Here is a 17,000-nt window from a genome sequence, read left to right as displayed (position 1 = left end):
ATTTAAATAGATGAGGACAGGTAGGATGTGATAGGGTAGGATATGAGATACAGTAGGATATGAATTTAATATTTTAAATAAGGTGGGGTAAGCTTTGCACAGACAAGGATCCACTTTCATGTGTGTTAAATATTTAAGCTACACCCATAAGAGATGTGCCACCTAAAGATCAGTGGATGCAATTATAACATTTATAGTCTCATCATCTAAGGAGTCCTTTTTTTCAGTGTCATTAAAGTTGACCAGGCACACTCAGGAGTTCATGTCTTTCAGATATTGCAACCTCAGTATTCAAAACCAGAAGAAGCAGAGATCCTACTGCATCTTAATACCTTGACCAAGTAGTTACACATAACTTGTACTTACCTGAACTTGTTTGGTATAAGTATTGTGGTGTTCAATTTTTCAACCTCTCGTTTTTAAAAAAGAAAAAAAAAACGTTTTCAAGTTGAATATTCCTGAAGCAAGTGATTGTTAAAAGAACAGCACTGGCCCTGGAGGAGGGTTCAATGGTGAGAGGTAGCCCAAGGTACTAATCTGTGAAGATAGTGAACTGAAAGGCAATCTCAAAATAGTATTTTTCACTTCTCCAATGCTTTTAATTTGAAAACCAAAAAGCATGCTACACAAACCATGCCCTCACTGGGCTGCAGTCACCTGTGGCAAATCCTTTGAGAGTCTTTTCAGCTGCTCTGTTCTCAGAGTTGGTCTGTCAGTCCTAGTCTAGTACCTCCCCAGCAGATGCCCTGTGCAAATCAGTGCACCAGTACCGAACAGAAAATTGAAAACCAAACATTGCATAGGCATGAGCATCACATCCACCAAACCAGGGCAGTCCAGAATTATGGCTGCTATTTATATATAAAAACAATAACTCACAAAAAAAAAACCAAACAAAACAAACCCACCAAACTTGGAACAGAAGTGGTTTTAAGTGCCACACAATACACAACTGAAGGACTAGACAGAAACAGGAACTATTTTGAGAACTTTTAGGAGGAGAAAAGGCTTCTCTTGAAGTGAGATAATTCTCATTGCAGAAGGAATTTAAATCAGCCCCTGATCTTACTATAGTCCTCTTCCTTTTTCTATTTCCTTCCCTTTGGTGATGTTTCCTTTCTGAAGACTATGTAGCAGAACACAACAAAAGCTTTTGCTTCTCCGGCCTTTTGAGATGAATTCTATGTAAATCCAGTCCATCCAATATCTGGAGGATAGTTAGCTTGTGCACTGCTTCATTTTAACCAGTTCTTTGCTATTGTGACTTCATGATTCACCATCACTGCATGTACATGGAAAAGAAAGAAACATACCAGTGTCACGCTGTTGGGTTAGTTTTCTCAGCAGGAAATAATATGCAGAAGTATCTCTGGAGTCCCTGAGAATGTGTTATCAAAACAAATGTGTCAGCCATGCAGTGCTTCAAATGACCCCATCTGCGATGCTAGATGCTGTCACCATGGGCTGGTCTTACTTCTCTGCTGGTTAGGCGCTACCTGGTGCCCCCTTTCTCCTGCTCACAGGTGAGGACTGAGCAATGAAATTGCCCTCTTTCTACAGGGGAGGGTAGTATTTTACAGATGGAATTTTTATACTAAATCTGGCTTTGTAACAGGTGAATTTTCTTTATCCCACTGGTTTCTGTAGAGCTAACTTGCTCCCTAGTGTTTTATTAATAATGTTTGGTTCATGCCAATGTTCAAATGTGACTTTTATCAGATGATCAGATTTCAGTCAGCATTAACAGCAGGGTTTTAAACCACCTCTGAAGTTAAAAGGGCCACTCATAATATTTCACATGGGTTTGAAGTACCTTGACAAACTAAAGCACAGCTAGGAGAAGAGTATTTTTCTGTACTGACTTACTCCCTATACAGAACATTTCCCCGTAAGAAAGTCACGCTTTTTCAGACAGAAAGATTAGGAGGGTGCCCAGCAGTGCCCAAGGAAAACCGAACTCCCTCGGGAGATATGATAAAGCAAGGTTCATGGTACTCAGCAGCCTGCAAAGACTTGTGCTTTGAAGGGGACACACTGTGCTTCTGTTTTGCCAGGGGAGTAAAGGTCCCTGGAGAAGAGATTGGTCTTGCACCCACTTGTGCAGCACAGGAGTGTCAACCCCTGCCTGTGCCCACCTGCCAGCTCCTTCCTGCATGCACAGGATGGGAACTCCAGTGAGGCTGGGGAGATTTCGTGGCTTTCTGCTCAGGCACAAACAGGATTTTAGCACTAGGTTTCAAAGGCAAGATGAATATACACTTTTTTAATATATATTTAAAATATATATTTTTAACTTAGTTTACGTGCAAGGCAGATGACCTCAACCTACAAAGGAGCTCAGGCAGTCATATCTTGCCTCTTGTGCACAAATCTGCAGCCTTGATGCTCATGAATACAATTTTTTTGCAATAATAATAGTTTTCTTCCATTTTACTTCACTTTTCTCAAAAGAGCTGCTGCAAACAGCCATTTATTTGTATGTAGTTCTTATTCTGACATTTCTAACTCAGCTAAGAGTTTGGTCAGGAAAAGCAGATGATCTTGGTCTGATTAGGTTCAATTGCAGAAATGAGAATAAATTTTTGTGTTTACCATGAAATCCCACCATTTCAGATACTTTTTCTCTTTGAAAGGGAGCATGTTTCAAATTTTCATGTAAAATGAAATTTGAAAAAGTAGCTTTGAGTTAAGAGAAATGCTTATCTTAGAAATATGTCACCACCACAGGATTCTGTTCTTTAAACCTTTTAAAATTTTATATTAAAAAGTCACTTACTCTGAAAGAAGTTTTGGAACAAGTTGCATTCTGAAAATGTCAAAATGTCATTATTGAAATGTTTAGTCTTGGATGTTTTCAAAATGATATCAAAACTAATTCACAGTTCAAACATTTGGTTGTTGATGAACTCCCCCCAGCATATTTATGAGGCAGAAAAACAACACTCAGCCAGCTGTGTTCAGTGAGGCCTTGAGATGTTTCCCATGTTGAATATAATCAATAAAATCTAAAAGAGGAATTACCATAATATAGGAAGAAATTTGCTCAAACAAAGGAGTCTTTCAGAATCTGAAATTACACCTAATAATTTAGTATTTTGTATTCAACTAATATCCTTTGTCTGAGAATCTCGGAATATTTTAGAGATAAATCTCCTCTTTTTATTTGCATTTGTTTGCCTTCCTACAACTCAGAAGCATAAATTTCTCTGCAGTCTGATCCTAAGATACCAGGCATAAGAAAATATGCTGAAATAATGTGTGTACCTTCACTCTGACTGAGGCATACTTACCTGAACAGGGCTGCTTTTTTGCACCAAGGCTTAAGCCTCACTATAGTGCTTTGAAGTGACAATATCTCTATTTTACAGGTGAGGAACTTCAGGCAGGACGTAGCCCAAAGTTACCTTTTACCACTCAAGAGCAGAAACCTTGACTTCTGATGGGGTTAATGCAAATACAGTGTAAAAGTGCTTTAGCAAGGATGGTATCTAAAATGTCAGTCAAGCTGGTATGTCATGATGATTTTTTTTTTCTGAAAAGGAACTGTTTAGTAGAAGTAAACAGTGCTCAGGGTGGTGTTGTGACTAAAACGCCTTTTATAGTATGACTAACTTCTGTGTTAACACATGACTGAAGCACACTTCGTCCTATACTCCCTACTATAGTTAGTGGTATGCTCAGCAAATCTGTTTTTAGAGAACAACTGTGCAGCTGCCTCTCCTTAATAATTCCCACACTCTGAGTTACCATTTAGGGGCTGGAAGGGAAGACCCAGATGGCTAGTGAATCTAGCATCTTTTCCAGCTGCTTCGGGTAAAATTACTGTGCTTGGTTGCATTTGGAACCTAGGATCTAAGTCTTGAAAAAATTAAATAATCCACATACCCCATCAATTTTCTCTTGCAATAGACATAAGCAGAAACCTTTTCAACACAAATAGGTGCAGTGGTGCAGCCCCATCAGAAAGCTACCCTGAAACTGCAGCTTTGGAGTTGCAGGCTGTCCAGCAGTGGTGATTTAAAATCACTGCTATTCCATTCCTAATCAAGAAATCCCAGTTCTCCTCTTTTCTGAGTTACCATGATAGTGTGCAGTGGGAGGTGCAGCTCTAATAGAGGCATGTTGAGCTGGTGCCATGAGAAGGGGAAGGCTTGTGTCCCCCTCCTTCCAACCCTGTCTGCTTCCAGCCTTGCCTGCTTGCATCTGTTGCTTCCGCTGCACCAGGGATTTTCTTGGCACACAGGATGGTCTAATTGTTTGTTATTGTGACCTGGCACAGAGCAGATGCTTTTCGCACTCCCCAGAATGCAGCTGCAACACAAGTGCAGGAAAGGGTGATGTACAGTCCCTTACTTCCAGCTGGAACCAGAATTTTTAATTAGAGAAAATGGAAGCTTGAGAGGAGTTTAGGGGTTGTGGCCAAAATCCTGGGGAAACCAGCCAGAAAGTTTTTTCGTCTACAAGCTGTCAGGATTGTGGCTTTGCATCTCTCTGGGATCTCTGGACCATGACCCAGCTCTGGGGAAAGGTTGCATGGGGGCACTGGGAAGATCCTTTGGGTTTCTCTTTGAGTCAGACAAGCCCCTGTCCAACAGGTCACAACTCCAGCCAGAACATCTGGCAGTGTTTCTTGGGGACCTACAGGTGCTCGGTAGCAGAGGGAGCTGGGTGTCCGTGCCAATGAGGAATGTCAAGGAAGCTATTCTGAATGCTTGTATTAACACCTTGAGAAGCTGTGACTAAAGTCTGATCAGCAAGTGAAACTCCATCTGTGCCATCTGGTTGTCTGTCTCGCACAGGTTTACAACTGCAAGATTATTTAGCCGTGCAATTTACAGGCAGAGACTGGTTTAGAAATAAGAGTGGCAAACCTTATAAACTGAAATCAAAGTCTCTCTATAAAAACTTAAAGAGACCAAAGAATTTATCTGTATATAATTATGTATTAAAAAAGATATTATTTTGAAATGACTTTGACTGTATTTCTTCAAATTATATAACGAAGTAAAAGTACCTTGGGTTGGCAATGGATTCTTTTTCTTCTTCTCTTACAGTAGGCAAGCATTCACAGTCAGCTGTAAGAGGGTAAGAAACAAGACTATGGTTATTCCTTGTGGTTCTCCCACATACATTTCAAATTTGTGTCAGCTCTAGCATGAATGTAAAATTGTAAATGCTTTTCTGCACCTTTTAATCTGCAAAATAGTATGGTTCCTATAGCATAAATTATAAAGTTTAAATCTTCCTTCCCCTTTGATAGGTGCTGCAATAGTTTTTTTTATTACATATATTTCAGTTGTTTATGCACACCTATACAAATTCACTACTTCTGAGCACTGTTTCCTATAAACAGCCATGGGGAGGACTATTTGTTAACCACCTACTGCTTATAGTTGCACCTATGCTTTATAGTCGAGCTGGGAATTTGGGGATGGGGTTTAGGGAACACTAGCAAAAAACCCCTCACATATGTAAACTGTTTTCTCCCTTCTGTCCACAGAACTTTAAAAAGAATTAATTTACAGCATGGGTTCTGTATGTACTATACTTAATGCCTCTAGTTCACTACTGCCACTTAGCACATGTTTTCTGCTAGAGTTTACGGACCGCGAAGGTTAAAACCCTATCACATAGAGCACTCTGCTGATGCAAAGAAATGCTCCAAAGAGTTTTATGTCCTGAGAAACAAAGCATCCCGTAGGAGGTCAGGCCAATGAGCCGTTTGGATATAAGGCAAGAAACCAAGAATGATAAATAAATAAATAAGTAAAGCAGCATTTCAGCATTTCCTAGGCAGTAAAAAGCTGTTAGCAGTTCAAAATGAGGCTTCTTAATTCACACCAAAGACCTGAGATTTCTGAGGAGAATCTTGAAGGAGGATGCAGGGCCCTTGGAGATTTTGACCAGGAGACTTCAGTTGGGAGGAAAATGGGGGGAGGGGAGGGAAGAAAAGGTACTTCAAGTTAAGAAGGAGCTGAAGATGCTGCTGGTGCTAGTTACCTCAGGTGCTAAGGGCTGATAGATTTGCCAGGGAGGATGCAGATGATGAATGGTGCTGGCAGTAAAGAGCAGCTTGTGCTTCATGCTGTAGATATGGAAAGCAAGGGAAGGGTCTCAAAGAGGGGAGGCATGCGTTCATAGGATCCAGGCAGCAATTTTAAATAAATGGTGGTCTGAACGATGAGTAAATCCATCTACAATAGCACAACGTGGAGCACGAAAGTGTAGGAACTCTGAAGACTGAAAGGACTAGATGCTTCAAAGAAACTAGTACTTAAAATGTGTTTAAAAGTATAAATACTGTTCACAGCTATAGATGTTTAATAGAAGTGTCTACTGGAAACTCAAAACATTTATGATATTCTATCATATGTTAAAAATAAGCTCCCACACAAACTAAAATACTACTCTCAAGAATTCTACCCCTGACATTTGTACTGCTATTTTAGTAGTAGGGAGCCAAGAACACAACTAAAAATGTCATAGGAAAAGCAGTGACACACATAGAAAATCAATGTAAGGTATTTTGCACACATGGGATCTACGTCGGCTAGAATGAGAAGGGGAATGGAGTAGAGGGGTTACCATGTACCGTTTTTGTTCATGCTGTTCATCCATTTGTCAAGCTCTTCCATTTCTATCTCCATAACAGAGGGTGTGTCTTCTTCAAAAATAGGACTTGAAAGCAGGGAGAGGGGGGAAAAAGGCATTACACAAAAAGCTTAATTCCAACAATTTACAACTTAGTTAATTTTGTATGAGCCTTTCATAATTCCAGACACACAAATAAACTCTGGAAAGCTATCCTAGCCTAGTAATCTGAGATGTCAGCCCAATGGGTGTGAATGAAATGGCTGCACATAGATGCAAAAGAGCAGTGGTGAGATGCCAGGCCTGGGCAGAGGCAGGGCTGGGTGGGACATTGCATACAGAGGGACTCAGAAGGTGCAGCCTAGGGTACGGCAGAGCCCAGGACCACTGCAGCTACTTCTGTAAACAGATAACTGAAACAGTTTGATCTGCTGGAACATGTGGCAAAAGTCCTGTTGTTTGGAGTTATGTCCTAGCTGTGACTGTTGGCAGCAACTTCATAAGGAAAGGTCATGTCTAGAGTAACTCTGCATTTATTTAAATGCTTCTGTTTAGCTTCTCTTTGCTGATCATTCCTGGAGTCACATGGTATTAAAAATATTTTTAGCACCCCAGCCCTACCCTGCCAAGCCAATTTAATAACATCCAGCATCAGTGAGCTCCATCTTGCTAAACAGAAGGTACCAGTAAAAATTATCATTCTAAGAACCATGCAGCTTTTGGCTTGTTTTCCCACCAGTGAAGGCATTGCTTCCATGGGAGCTGGGTGAGCCTTTCTACCTCGACTCAGAGTGAGAAGACAAACTTGAAAAACAGGGGAGCAAGACACACAGCTTATTCTGAATAGTAAAAGCCTGTGCTGAGTCTGGGAACTGATCCCCTTTGCTCGTGGGGCAGCTTGTATGTCTGGTGGTGTCTTGTGGCTGGTGGAGCTGGGAGTGCCCAGGGCAGGCAGTGGGTAACTGCGGGCAGTGCTCACCTTGGCCATTATAACTCTTGTTCTCCTGCTCTAGTCACACATTTTCAGCTAGATAATGAAGTCACACTTTAGCCACCTCTAGAGATAGTTAACTGGAGTAATTGATGGCAAAAGGTAATGGGGTTTAGTGTACGGTTAAATTAAAACAGACAGTGAAGGAGCTGAAAATCATAATACACTGTTATAGTAAAAATAAAAATGATGGTCATAAACTTTACCTTTTCACATTTTCACTTCCCAGCTCATCTGGAAAAGAAAAAACTTGGTGTTCATAGTTCTGCTTTTTGTATGTAAATTGTCCAGACTGCAAGCAAGCCTTGAATAGTGTCATGTAAAACAGGTTGCATTTTCAGAAGGCATAATAGTTATAGATGAAAGAAAAAACATCTCATCCTGTTTGTAATTATCAGAGGAACCCATTATTTTTAATCTTGAACATAGTAAAAGCAGTGCTCAGTTTATTTAGCTCAGTCATGCTGGGAGGAAACCAACTGTTAGCACTGCAGTGGGCAGATGCTCACTTCCCTGAGCAAAACAGATGTTATGAGAGAAATGGTATCCTGGAAGGAAACCGCTGCTGCAAAATTATTTACTTCAAGTGCTGGGACGTTTTGCTGCAGACGACATGCAGGCAATCTGTCTCTGCCTGGAGACTCTGGGAGCTGCTCATGGAGAGAAGATGGGGGATGGACTTGCATGGCAGATTAAAGCTCAGTTAGGCAAATGAAGCTGAACTAGCCAGATGTCATAAGGGATCCCGAGTTTGTTAAAACCCTATGACAAAGTAAAGATGGGGAGTGGAGTGGGAAGAGTGTTACAGCAATTATTCAGACAAATAATTTCCCCTGCAGGAATTAAGTGCTCTCAAGTATTAAGAACTCCATATAGGTTTCACATTGTATACTCTGTTAAATCGGCTTATTTTTAATTCATTGTTGCTGGGGTGCTGCTGCCTCCCGCTTGTTCCAGCACGTTCACAGACTGCAGAGCCATGTCAGGGCCACAGAGCTCTCTGCCCCTGCTTTGAGGATGCTCAAAATCCCAGCTCTGAGCAAGTAGGTACAGGGCAACAGGTCTAAGGACCTGAAGGTTGTACCTGCATTTCAGGTCATCCAGAAACAGGCAGGCAACTAGGTACCTGGCTGTGAATTCAGAGTTTGCTATGAGGGTGTCCTGGGTTCAGCAACAGAGGGTAACCCAGCGATAAGGCATGTGCAGCCTAAATATGCCCTGAAAAATGGACCTTAAACACATGTTGAAGACACGTCACTGCAGGCTGAGGAGCTTATAGCTGCACTCTTGTTCTGTAGAGACACTGATATGACCATTTCACTTACCAACTGTATGGTTTTAATCCTCAGTTTGTTTTCTGTGGCTTGACACTCCATGCTATCAATTTCTTTACTAACAGATAGAGGTACCTTCTGGAAGGACTGCTCACCCTATCATAGCACCCAGGCACTCTGACCATGGGATTCCTAACTCATTTTGTGGTATCTTCATAGTTGCCACCACCCCACAGAAGCCCTTAAATGTGTTCTTTAAAATGGTATTGCTTGTTCTTATTTTACTGATGCAGCTTTACCTTGTGGGCAATATAGGCAATAGAAGCATTAAATTCAACTTGCATGAAGTTATCAAGTATAAAGACAGAATAATCTTTTGTAGCCACATGGTTGCATTCATACACCATTCCTGGCCCTGCCAGGAGCTGGAGCTCAGTGCTATGGCTCCCATGAGTGTGCAGTGTGAGCAGGAGCAGAACTAGCTCCTACCCAAGGAAGGATGTGTGCCCAGGTGCTGCTGTCTATTGGTGGATCCCTTTCCTAACTGTCAAACGTGCAGCCACAACCAGAGAAGTGCATCCTAAATGTGGCATTCCAGGCCTCCAAATAACATTTTGTTAAGGTTAAGTGTGTCCTAAAAATATCGTTCTGATGCATGAGAAGACAAATTTACCTTGCTTAGACTTTTTCCTTTTATGATGTATTACAAAAGATATGATGAGCAAAATCAACAGGACCAGCAGCACGACAGGGACAACGTATATCAAGATAGACTGTTCTGCTGCTGCTAGGCTGTCTTGATCGTTTACGGTATCCAGTTCAGTACTTGGAGTACTTCTTCCTTCAGGGCCGCTTTCAGTAGCGCCTGCAGTGCCAAGTACTGGCTCATGGTCATCTGCAGTTGAAGAACGTGTAGCAGGAGGCGTTACTGTAACAGTGGGTAATATTGGTGATCCATCTCCTGAACCATCGTTTTCAAAGCCTGCCAAATATATGAGGACAACTTAGTATTTTGTTAATTTTATTAGCATTATCAGTGAGTCAAAGAATATAGCTTTAATGTTTACTTTTCATTTGATGAAAAGTAAATATTTGTTTTCTTAAAAAGAAATCAGCAGATGCTCCACAGACATCATATTTGGAGTCTGGGGCATCAGATGTAAAATTAAATTGTAAGTTCATCACAAAATCTTACAGTCCTGACCACGTTCTTCACGTTTTACTGGGACATGTCGGAGTGTGTGGTCTGTCTGCACGCAGCTGTCTTGCACAAATAGACTTTTTTTCCCTGCAGGTTGGCATCTGGTTTTGCTCTCACATAGGTCTTCTACTTCTCAGTAAACTACACTATCCTGCTTTGCTCGTCAGCTGTGGCATGTACAGCCACAACCACTTTCATCCTTCCCCTTACCCAAGGAGTTAGTACTCTCTTCAGGGAGAACATTATCTCTGGTTCACCAATTCCTCCAGCTCACTCATGTCCCTGATTCTTTCTCAAATTTAAATTGTTTCACTGTGAAAAACAGAACTGGTGAAAAGAAGTCTGAAGCCTGCAGAAGCTGTTGACTTTCATTTCTGCATGGATGTGAAGAGGTGGTAGTAACAAGGGGACTTTACTGGATACAGGTGCAATTAACTGTTCCTCTGTCCAATCCTATGGGCTGGCTGAAGGAGCGGAGGGTAAAGACTCAGTGCTGGTTACGCTTCACAGATGCTAAGACTGGGGGTTTTGAACCTTGATTTGGGTTTTGGTCTTGTTTACCATGCATTTTGCAAGAAAAATGGCTAAAATTTGCTATATTAGTAATAGTGAAACAAGCCTTTTTTTGAGGCTAATTAAAACTCTGCTGACTGTCATGGAATTTAAAGTTCAAAACAAGTACAGCAGATTCTGGGCTGATACTGCAATCTATACTGATGCTAAAAATCCTGTTGTAGCCAGAAGTGCAGGAATCAGTCTTTAGGTAAATTACACAAGCATGTTTCTAAATGCAAAGCCTTCAGTAATTTTCTTAGCATGAAATTAAATGAGGATTTTTTTGTTATCTGCCCTTTCGGATACGATGCTGGTGTGTTGCGTCTCTCATTTTATGCAATAAAGCAGGACTTTTGCATGACTTTTGCAATGACCTGTTTCTCCCTGTTCTCATAAAATGCTGGGCAGCCATAGTTTCCACTAGAGTTAGCAAGAGTTTAAGGTTTTCAGCATTTCAGTGCTGGCATTTTCAATCTCACAGGACTGGAACCAACAGTACTTAGAATTTTAAATGCTTTTGTAAACACATTAATCTTCATAATGGCCCTGAGAGATGAGCAGTTATCTCCATTTTACAAATGAGAAATCAGAAGGACATGGATGCTGTCCTTCTCAGGGATGCCAACTGAAAGAGAAAACTGGGATTAGAGTGCTAGCTCTTGCTTAATCCACTCTGCAGCATCTCCTCTCCTGACAGATTTGTCTCAAAGAGGAGATGAGTATCTCATGAGATCATATTCCAGGAAACCCAATTTCAAATGAATAAAATTATTTGAGTATGATAGCAATAATTTATCTAGATTTTTAAGTCATGCTTATCACTCAGGCACATGATTGTTTCATCCTTTCCTAAAAGCTAGGAAAGGATTTTAATACTTAATAAATAATACCTAATGTTGGAATATAGTTCAAACATTAGGTATTATGCAACTGTCACAAGACTCTTTCACCATAATACAGCAATGAAAATGTCAGGTGTTCAGTGGCAAAGCACTTCATATCAGTAGTCTCTCTGTCATTTTCTTCTGTATTTAGTATTTCAGTCAAGAGCAAACCATAATTTCTGCCTCCTTGCAGGTAATGACCCCTTTACGTGTGTGCTTCTCCACCTCTTCACATGATTTGATGGCAGTCCTTACTCCTATTCCAGAGGATGGGAGGGAGCACTCCTCTCCATTATTAGTTTGGTCACTTGACTTTTCTTTCCCAAGGTAGTTTATAGTCCCCAGTGCCTGCAGATGCTCTGTTTCTATTGCTGTTGCATGGACCAGGGAGATATTACTAGAGATGTCCACACCACAAACCATGGCATGATGGACCACCGCAGCCCTACCAAACTGCATCAATGACCTTGCTTCATTTTCCTTCTTTAGCTGTTGCCCTTGAAACCTATCATCTGCTGCATTTGATACACTGACAAATCCATTGCTTAAAATAATACAAATGGGAAAGTTTGTGGGGAAAATACCTTAATTTTTCATTTACTCTTAGAGCTAAAATGGATTTTTCAAATGTCTAAAGTGTGGTGTGACTTGAAAGCAAAAGCAACCAGTCACACCTCATTAACTGCAGTGCTGAACTTTCGGCTGCAGTCTGTGCTGCATTTGATTTCCAAGAGAGGCTTTTCCAGTGTCTCTGGCACTTTTTATTTGCCTGGGTTTGGGCTGTGAAACAGATTTCAAATAATTTGTCTTTGTGTGAAATAGAATTATCTTTTCTAGTCTCTAGGCAAAGAAAATGGCAAATCACAGGGAGTGACCTTGCTGCCATGTATTTTTGTTCACTTTGCGTAATTTCAGGAACAAAACAGCACCTCTTCTGTGAACACCATTTCCTCTTACAGAGATCTTTTCTGCAAGTGAATTAAATAAGTCCTTCAGCAGAAGGGCAGCCAATTGCACAATGTTTTTGCAAGGATATTGCTCGCATTTCCTGCTTTTCACCTGCTGCCTCAACACACCTCCCTCTAGCTCTTCTGCCTGTTACTCCCAAGCCTGCCTTTCAAAGGAAACAGAGGGAGTTGAGTCTGCCCAGCTTTACAGATTGCAGTCCAGACAATTGCATCTCAAACAAACAAACAAACAGTATTTCTGCTGTTGCAGCATTTCTTCCTCTGAGGTTTGTGCTGTAGCACTCAGAGGTGGCGATACGTGCTACCTGCTGAAGTAAGCGGGCAAACAGGTTTCTGATTTCAGCTGGATGCGAGGCAAGACAAAATAGCCAGCAGTCAGCACATTTGGTTCTGTGTAAAATCATCAGTCTCCCTGCTGCCTCCTCATCAGACTCGAGGAAAGAGACTCTATAGGGAATCTTTTAAATCACACTATAGTACCAGCTTATAGAAAAAAGAAAGGATGGTATAGAGAAAAAGCAAGAGCTAAGTCAATGGTATAGTCAAGCTTATCAGTCTGAAAGATTTTTTGTTTCCCCTATAAGCTATAAAAGTGCAGTGAAAGGAAGGCTCACAAGAGGGTGACAAAACAGAAAAGGCTATAAAGCTGTGTATGTAAAGTTACCGCGTCCTGTATCACTCTGTTCCATACACACATTCCTCTGGTGGTATCAATCATACCACTCCACGTGGTCTGTATGATCCTCTTTCCTTATTGCTTGACTCATCCCTGCTCTGTTCCTCTCCTTACATTTCGTGCTGTAAGAAAGGCTGTTCTTGCCGTAGCCAGGGCTTGCCCAGCTGCTTGTTGCTGCAGGTCCTGCATGTCAGTCTGGCTAGAAGAGGAATCCTTAAAAGCCTGCAGGCTAGCTGTCAGGTGCGTACGCCCTTCTGATGAGGAGCACAAATATTTCAGGATGGCTAATCTGTAGACAAGATCCTATTAAAATGGGGTGCTTAGAAAGTGTTATCTAGGTATGAGCTGAAAGAGGAAACAACTGTTTAAGCTCACTTATAAATGATGGAAACTCCTTTCTCCTCACTATACTGCCATCCAGCTGAAGTGCTGTCTTAAATGCCAGTGTTGCAAATTCAGTTATGTGTTTAGAGTCAAACTGTGAACCTGTAGTCTCATTTCTCACTCCCAGTATTAAAGGTTTTCCATACAAATTTATGGTCGCATCTACTTAATCCTGTGGCCTTCTAGCTCTGCATCAGTGATATCCGTGTGACTTCACAGTGATGCAGATCTTTCAGTGCTCCTTACTCTCAGGAGGACCCTGAAATTAAAGATTCAAAAGCTCCAGAGGCTCTCCAGCTATCACAAAATCTCTTGAAGGAAAATAGACTGGTGTCACTGACTGAAATTTAGTATACAATCTTGCTGATGTAAGGGAGAGATTTTCTGAAGTATCCCTGAAGCACTTGAATAAAACACAGTGGAAGCTTGTGTGTGTAGATAAAAGGGAGAAACAGGAGTAAATATATACAAGGAATTGATGTGTTCAGTAGAAAGGGGTTTTAATCTGCTTTTAGGGGGCTGCACTTTGGAAAGAGATGTAGCAAATCCTTATTTCTCATGTTGTTGCTTTGTTAGAAGCAAGGTGATTCTGATGGGTTCAAACCCATTCGCAAGTTATTTACTCTAGGGGTAACAGGTCAAAAATATCACTCCCTAAGAGACCTTGGCTTCATAAGGAACTTAACCTAAAAGGCACTTTTCTACTGAAGACAGAATGGCTACCTGTCCTTATGGTAAAAGCTGCTGAAAGTCTGGATCTTTGATAGCAATGTTTCTTTGAACAACAGCTCTAAATGACAGCTCAGAGGCACAGCCAAAATAAAGCACTACCTGCAACCATCCCAGCTCTCCCACTTAACAATCTCACATGTTTTGCTGCTCCTCTCCTGCACATGTTTTTTTGCTCCTCATGTCAGACCACTTATGCCGCAATTTTCTGCATGCTTCACCAAACACTGTGGTACATGGCATAACCTGGGAAATGGCTGTAGGGTCACATCCTTTTCCTGTAAACTATAGTAAGGGCCTGAATACTTGTTCCTAGGGTCAGAACATACTTAGGTAGGCTTTCAGGGCTGCTGTGACGCTAAGCAGTGAACACCATCACCTGGAGCTGAGACCTCAGGCATGCTCTAAGAGCTGCTGGCTTAGAGTAATTATAGTGTAGCCGGGAGAAAACCCATATGTTAATCATAATCCAAATGGCAAGGCTAGCGTTTTACAAGGCTCCAGCATGGTATAGGAACAGGACTTATAAAGGCTTCAATCTGTCTATGCTGCAAGATTTAATCGTACAAAATAGGCAGTAAGGGTAAGTGGCTTCTAGACAGCAGACTGCTTTAAAGTTGAGGGCTGTGCCTGGGACTGGAAGAAGAAGGAATAAAGCTCTTTTAAAGGTCCTTCCCTGTTGATTTGTAAATGAGGAGGGGTGAGAGCAAAGGATCCCTCTGGGAGGCTGCCATCAGCAGGGGGGCTCCCAACCCACCAGTGCCTGTGGCATACATAAACCTCTACATAAACTCTTTCCCCCTCCAGTTCAATTTTCCCCCCTCAAAGCCCAAGTTCACAATTTCACCTCTCCCACTCTTGCAGTCAGCATAAGCCCCAGGTACTTTTGGGAGCTGGTTGCACAACCAAAAGCTGCCTTTGTATGGGGGGAAGTGATACTGCTCTTCTCCTGCTGGGTGCTCTCCTCCCTTTCCCCAGCAGCTGGGGACTGACTCAGGAGAGCCTAGGCTGACAAGGCTCAGGGAGAGCTCTGTCAGGACTGACTCACTTTCATGGAGGAACCATTTCAAAATCAGCTAGAATTTATGGGTGGACCTACCAGTAGGAAGCCTCTAAAGGCAGTGGGTTGGGGCACCTGGTATGTGGTATCTGCCCAGTGTTTTATGCAGCCTTTAATGCCCATTGTAAAGAAGGGCAAGGGGGGTCCAGTTGTGGGCTGGGGGAGTCAGGGACTAAGGTGTTCCTCTTCCCAGTGGAGATGGGGATGAAGTACTAGTGATGAGTACACTGCAAATGAGCAAAGGAGGCCAGAACCTGATCACTCTGCATTGCTTGCATCATGTCCCTCTCTTTCTCTGGGACCTCCAGTTTGCTCTGTCCATGGCAGGATTTTTTCCTCATACCACTTTGATTCTGAGCTACATTCAATGCTTGCAGAGTATTTTCCTAACATGTCTGTAATGCAGCAGGGCTGTAGTCATGCAGACAAGACCAAGCCATTTCATACCTCATTGAGCTCACCCTTATAGCTAAGCAAGAATCCTAAAGCTGACTGCAAGCAGCTCAGCATCACACCTGGAGCCAGCAGCACAGTTTTACACCCTACTTATCTTACTGGTTTTCAGGGCAAAACTACCCATACCAAACCACCTATTTCACCAATGCATTTTAAACCCTTAACAGAGGAAGTCCAGTGATAGCTGAGAATGGTCCTCCTCTCCCTGCTTTCTGCAGAGCTCCTGCTCGCTGCAGCAGCATAGAGGCAGCAAACACTTGTAGTCCATGCCGAGGCACTAAGGCAGTGATTTGCTTGACACCGAAAGGCATATAAACACCACCTGGCAAGGTTTTTCTGAAAGAGCTGCCTGTCTTGTTCAGTCACTGGCTGCCAAAGTGCCAGTGGAACAAACTACTCCCTGCAAACAGCTGAGAGCCTCTGCAACGACACCCCAGTGCTTCAGCATTTTATTGCAAGTGGCTTTCCCATTCATGGTTCTTCCCTTCAGAAGGTCAGTACCTAAACCCACGGTGCTGACCACTTTGTTCTGGGCCCGAGAATTCAAAGTATTTATCTCCAGAACCAGCTGATCTTTCGTTAAACCGGTTTCAGTGCACTGAGAGCATGGAAAGCGGCAGACAGTTTTTGAACGGAATCCATACTCTGTCCTTCACTTTGCTATTAAATGCTGATAGTATGGGTGTGAGGTTAAACAAGTACAACAAATAATTAAAATTAGAACCAAAATGCATGGTAGGCCAGCATGGAAATTCAGGTTCCCTACACACCTGCAGTTTAGGAAACGTGGGAATTGTAGGATTTGGTCGCTGCTGTTCGGGGTTAGATCTAAGGGGAAAAAGTCAAAGCTTGGAAAGAGTCAGGGAACTGAAAACAGAGCAGGCAAATACAGCAAAAAGCGGCAGAGAGCAAGTCCCCACAGATCTCCCTCATGCTCAGTTTGGAGGGTGTTGCCCTCCAACTTGGTCCCAGCACTGCAGGCACGGAACACGGTCCCACCTCAGAGGAAAAAGGTGCTTCCTTACTCACCATTCCCAGCAGATCCTCCAGCCAGTGACAGGGCAGAAAGCAGCACGATGAGGTTTTGCTTTTGCATGTTACCTTGGCGGTGCTCCCACCTGAGGGGCTCTTTGGCTGGCTCCCTGCTTCACCCAAACATTTACATTTCCTGTTTCCTGCCGGGGTGCATCTGAGCTGCATTTCTTGAGGAGATGGACTCTCTTTGATGGGT

The 17,000-nt window shown here is 42.3% G+C and overlaps 1 protein-coding gene across 1 annotated transcript; it reads right to left on the bottom strand.

The window, feature by feature from the left end:
• Positions 1-575: 575 nt before the first annotated feature.
• Positions 576-17,000, bottom strand: TMEM154 (transmembrane protein 154). Its single transcript, XM_061476534.1, has 6 exons — positions 16,799-17,000; positions 9,530-9,838; positions 7,789-7,816; positions 6,593-6,678; positions 5,015-5,075; positions 576-1,282 (listed from the first exon to the last, which is right to left on the bottom strand). The coding sequence occupies exons 1-6, from the start codon at positions 16,863-16,865 to the stop codon at positions 1,267-1,269; spliced, it is 567 nt and encodes a 188-aa protein (XP_061332518.1). The 5' UTR covers positions 16,866-17,000; the 3' UTR covers positions 576-1,266.

Source organism: Pezoporus flaviventris, unplaced genomic scaffold (genome assembly GCF_033815535.1).
Source record: "Pezoporus flaviventris isolate CSIRO_AGI_PZ_B2104156 unplaced genomic scaffold, CSIRO_AGI_Pfla_v1 ptg000002l, whole genome shotgun sequence".
In the NCBI taxonomy this organism is placed as follows: domain Eukaryota; kingdom Metazoa; phylum Chordata; class Aves; order Psittaciformes; family Psittacidae; genus Pezoporus; species Pezoporus flaviventris.
This window is presented reverse-complemented; position numbering and strand designations above follow the sequence as displayed.

Coding starts and splice junctions, on each gene's coding strand:
- TMEM154 (XM_061476534.1), bottom strand. CDS start 16,865: ATGCAAAAGCAAAACCTCATCGTGCTGCTTTCTGCCCTGTCACTGGCT. Junction 9,839..16,798: donor TGGAGGATCTGCTGGGAATG/GTGAGTAAGGAA, acceptor TATATTTGGCAG/GCTTTGAAAACGATGGTTCA. Junction 7,817..9,529: donor AAGGAAAAAGTCTAAGCAAG/GTAAATTTGTCT, acceptor TTTCTTTTCCAG/ATGAGCTGGGAAGTGAAAAT.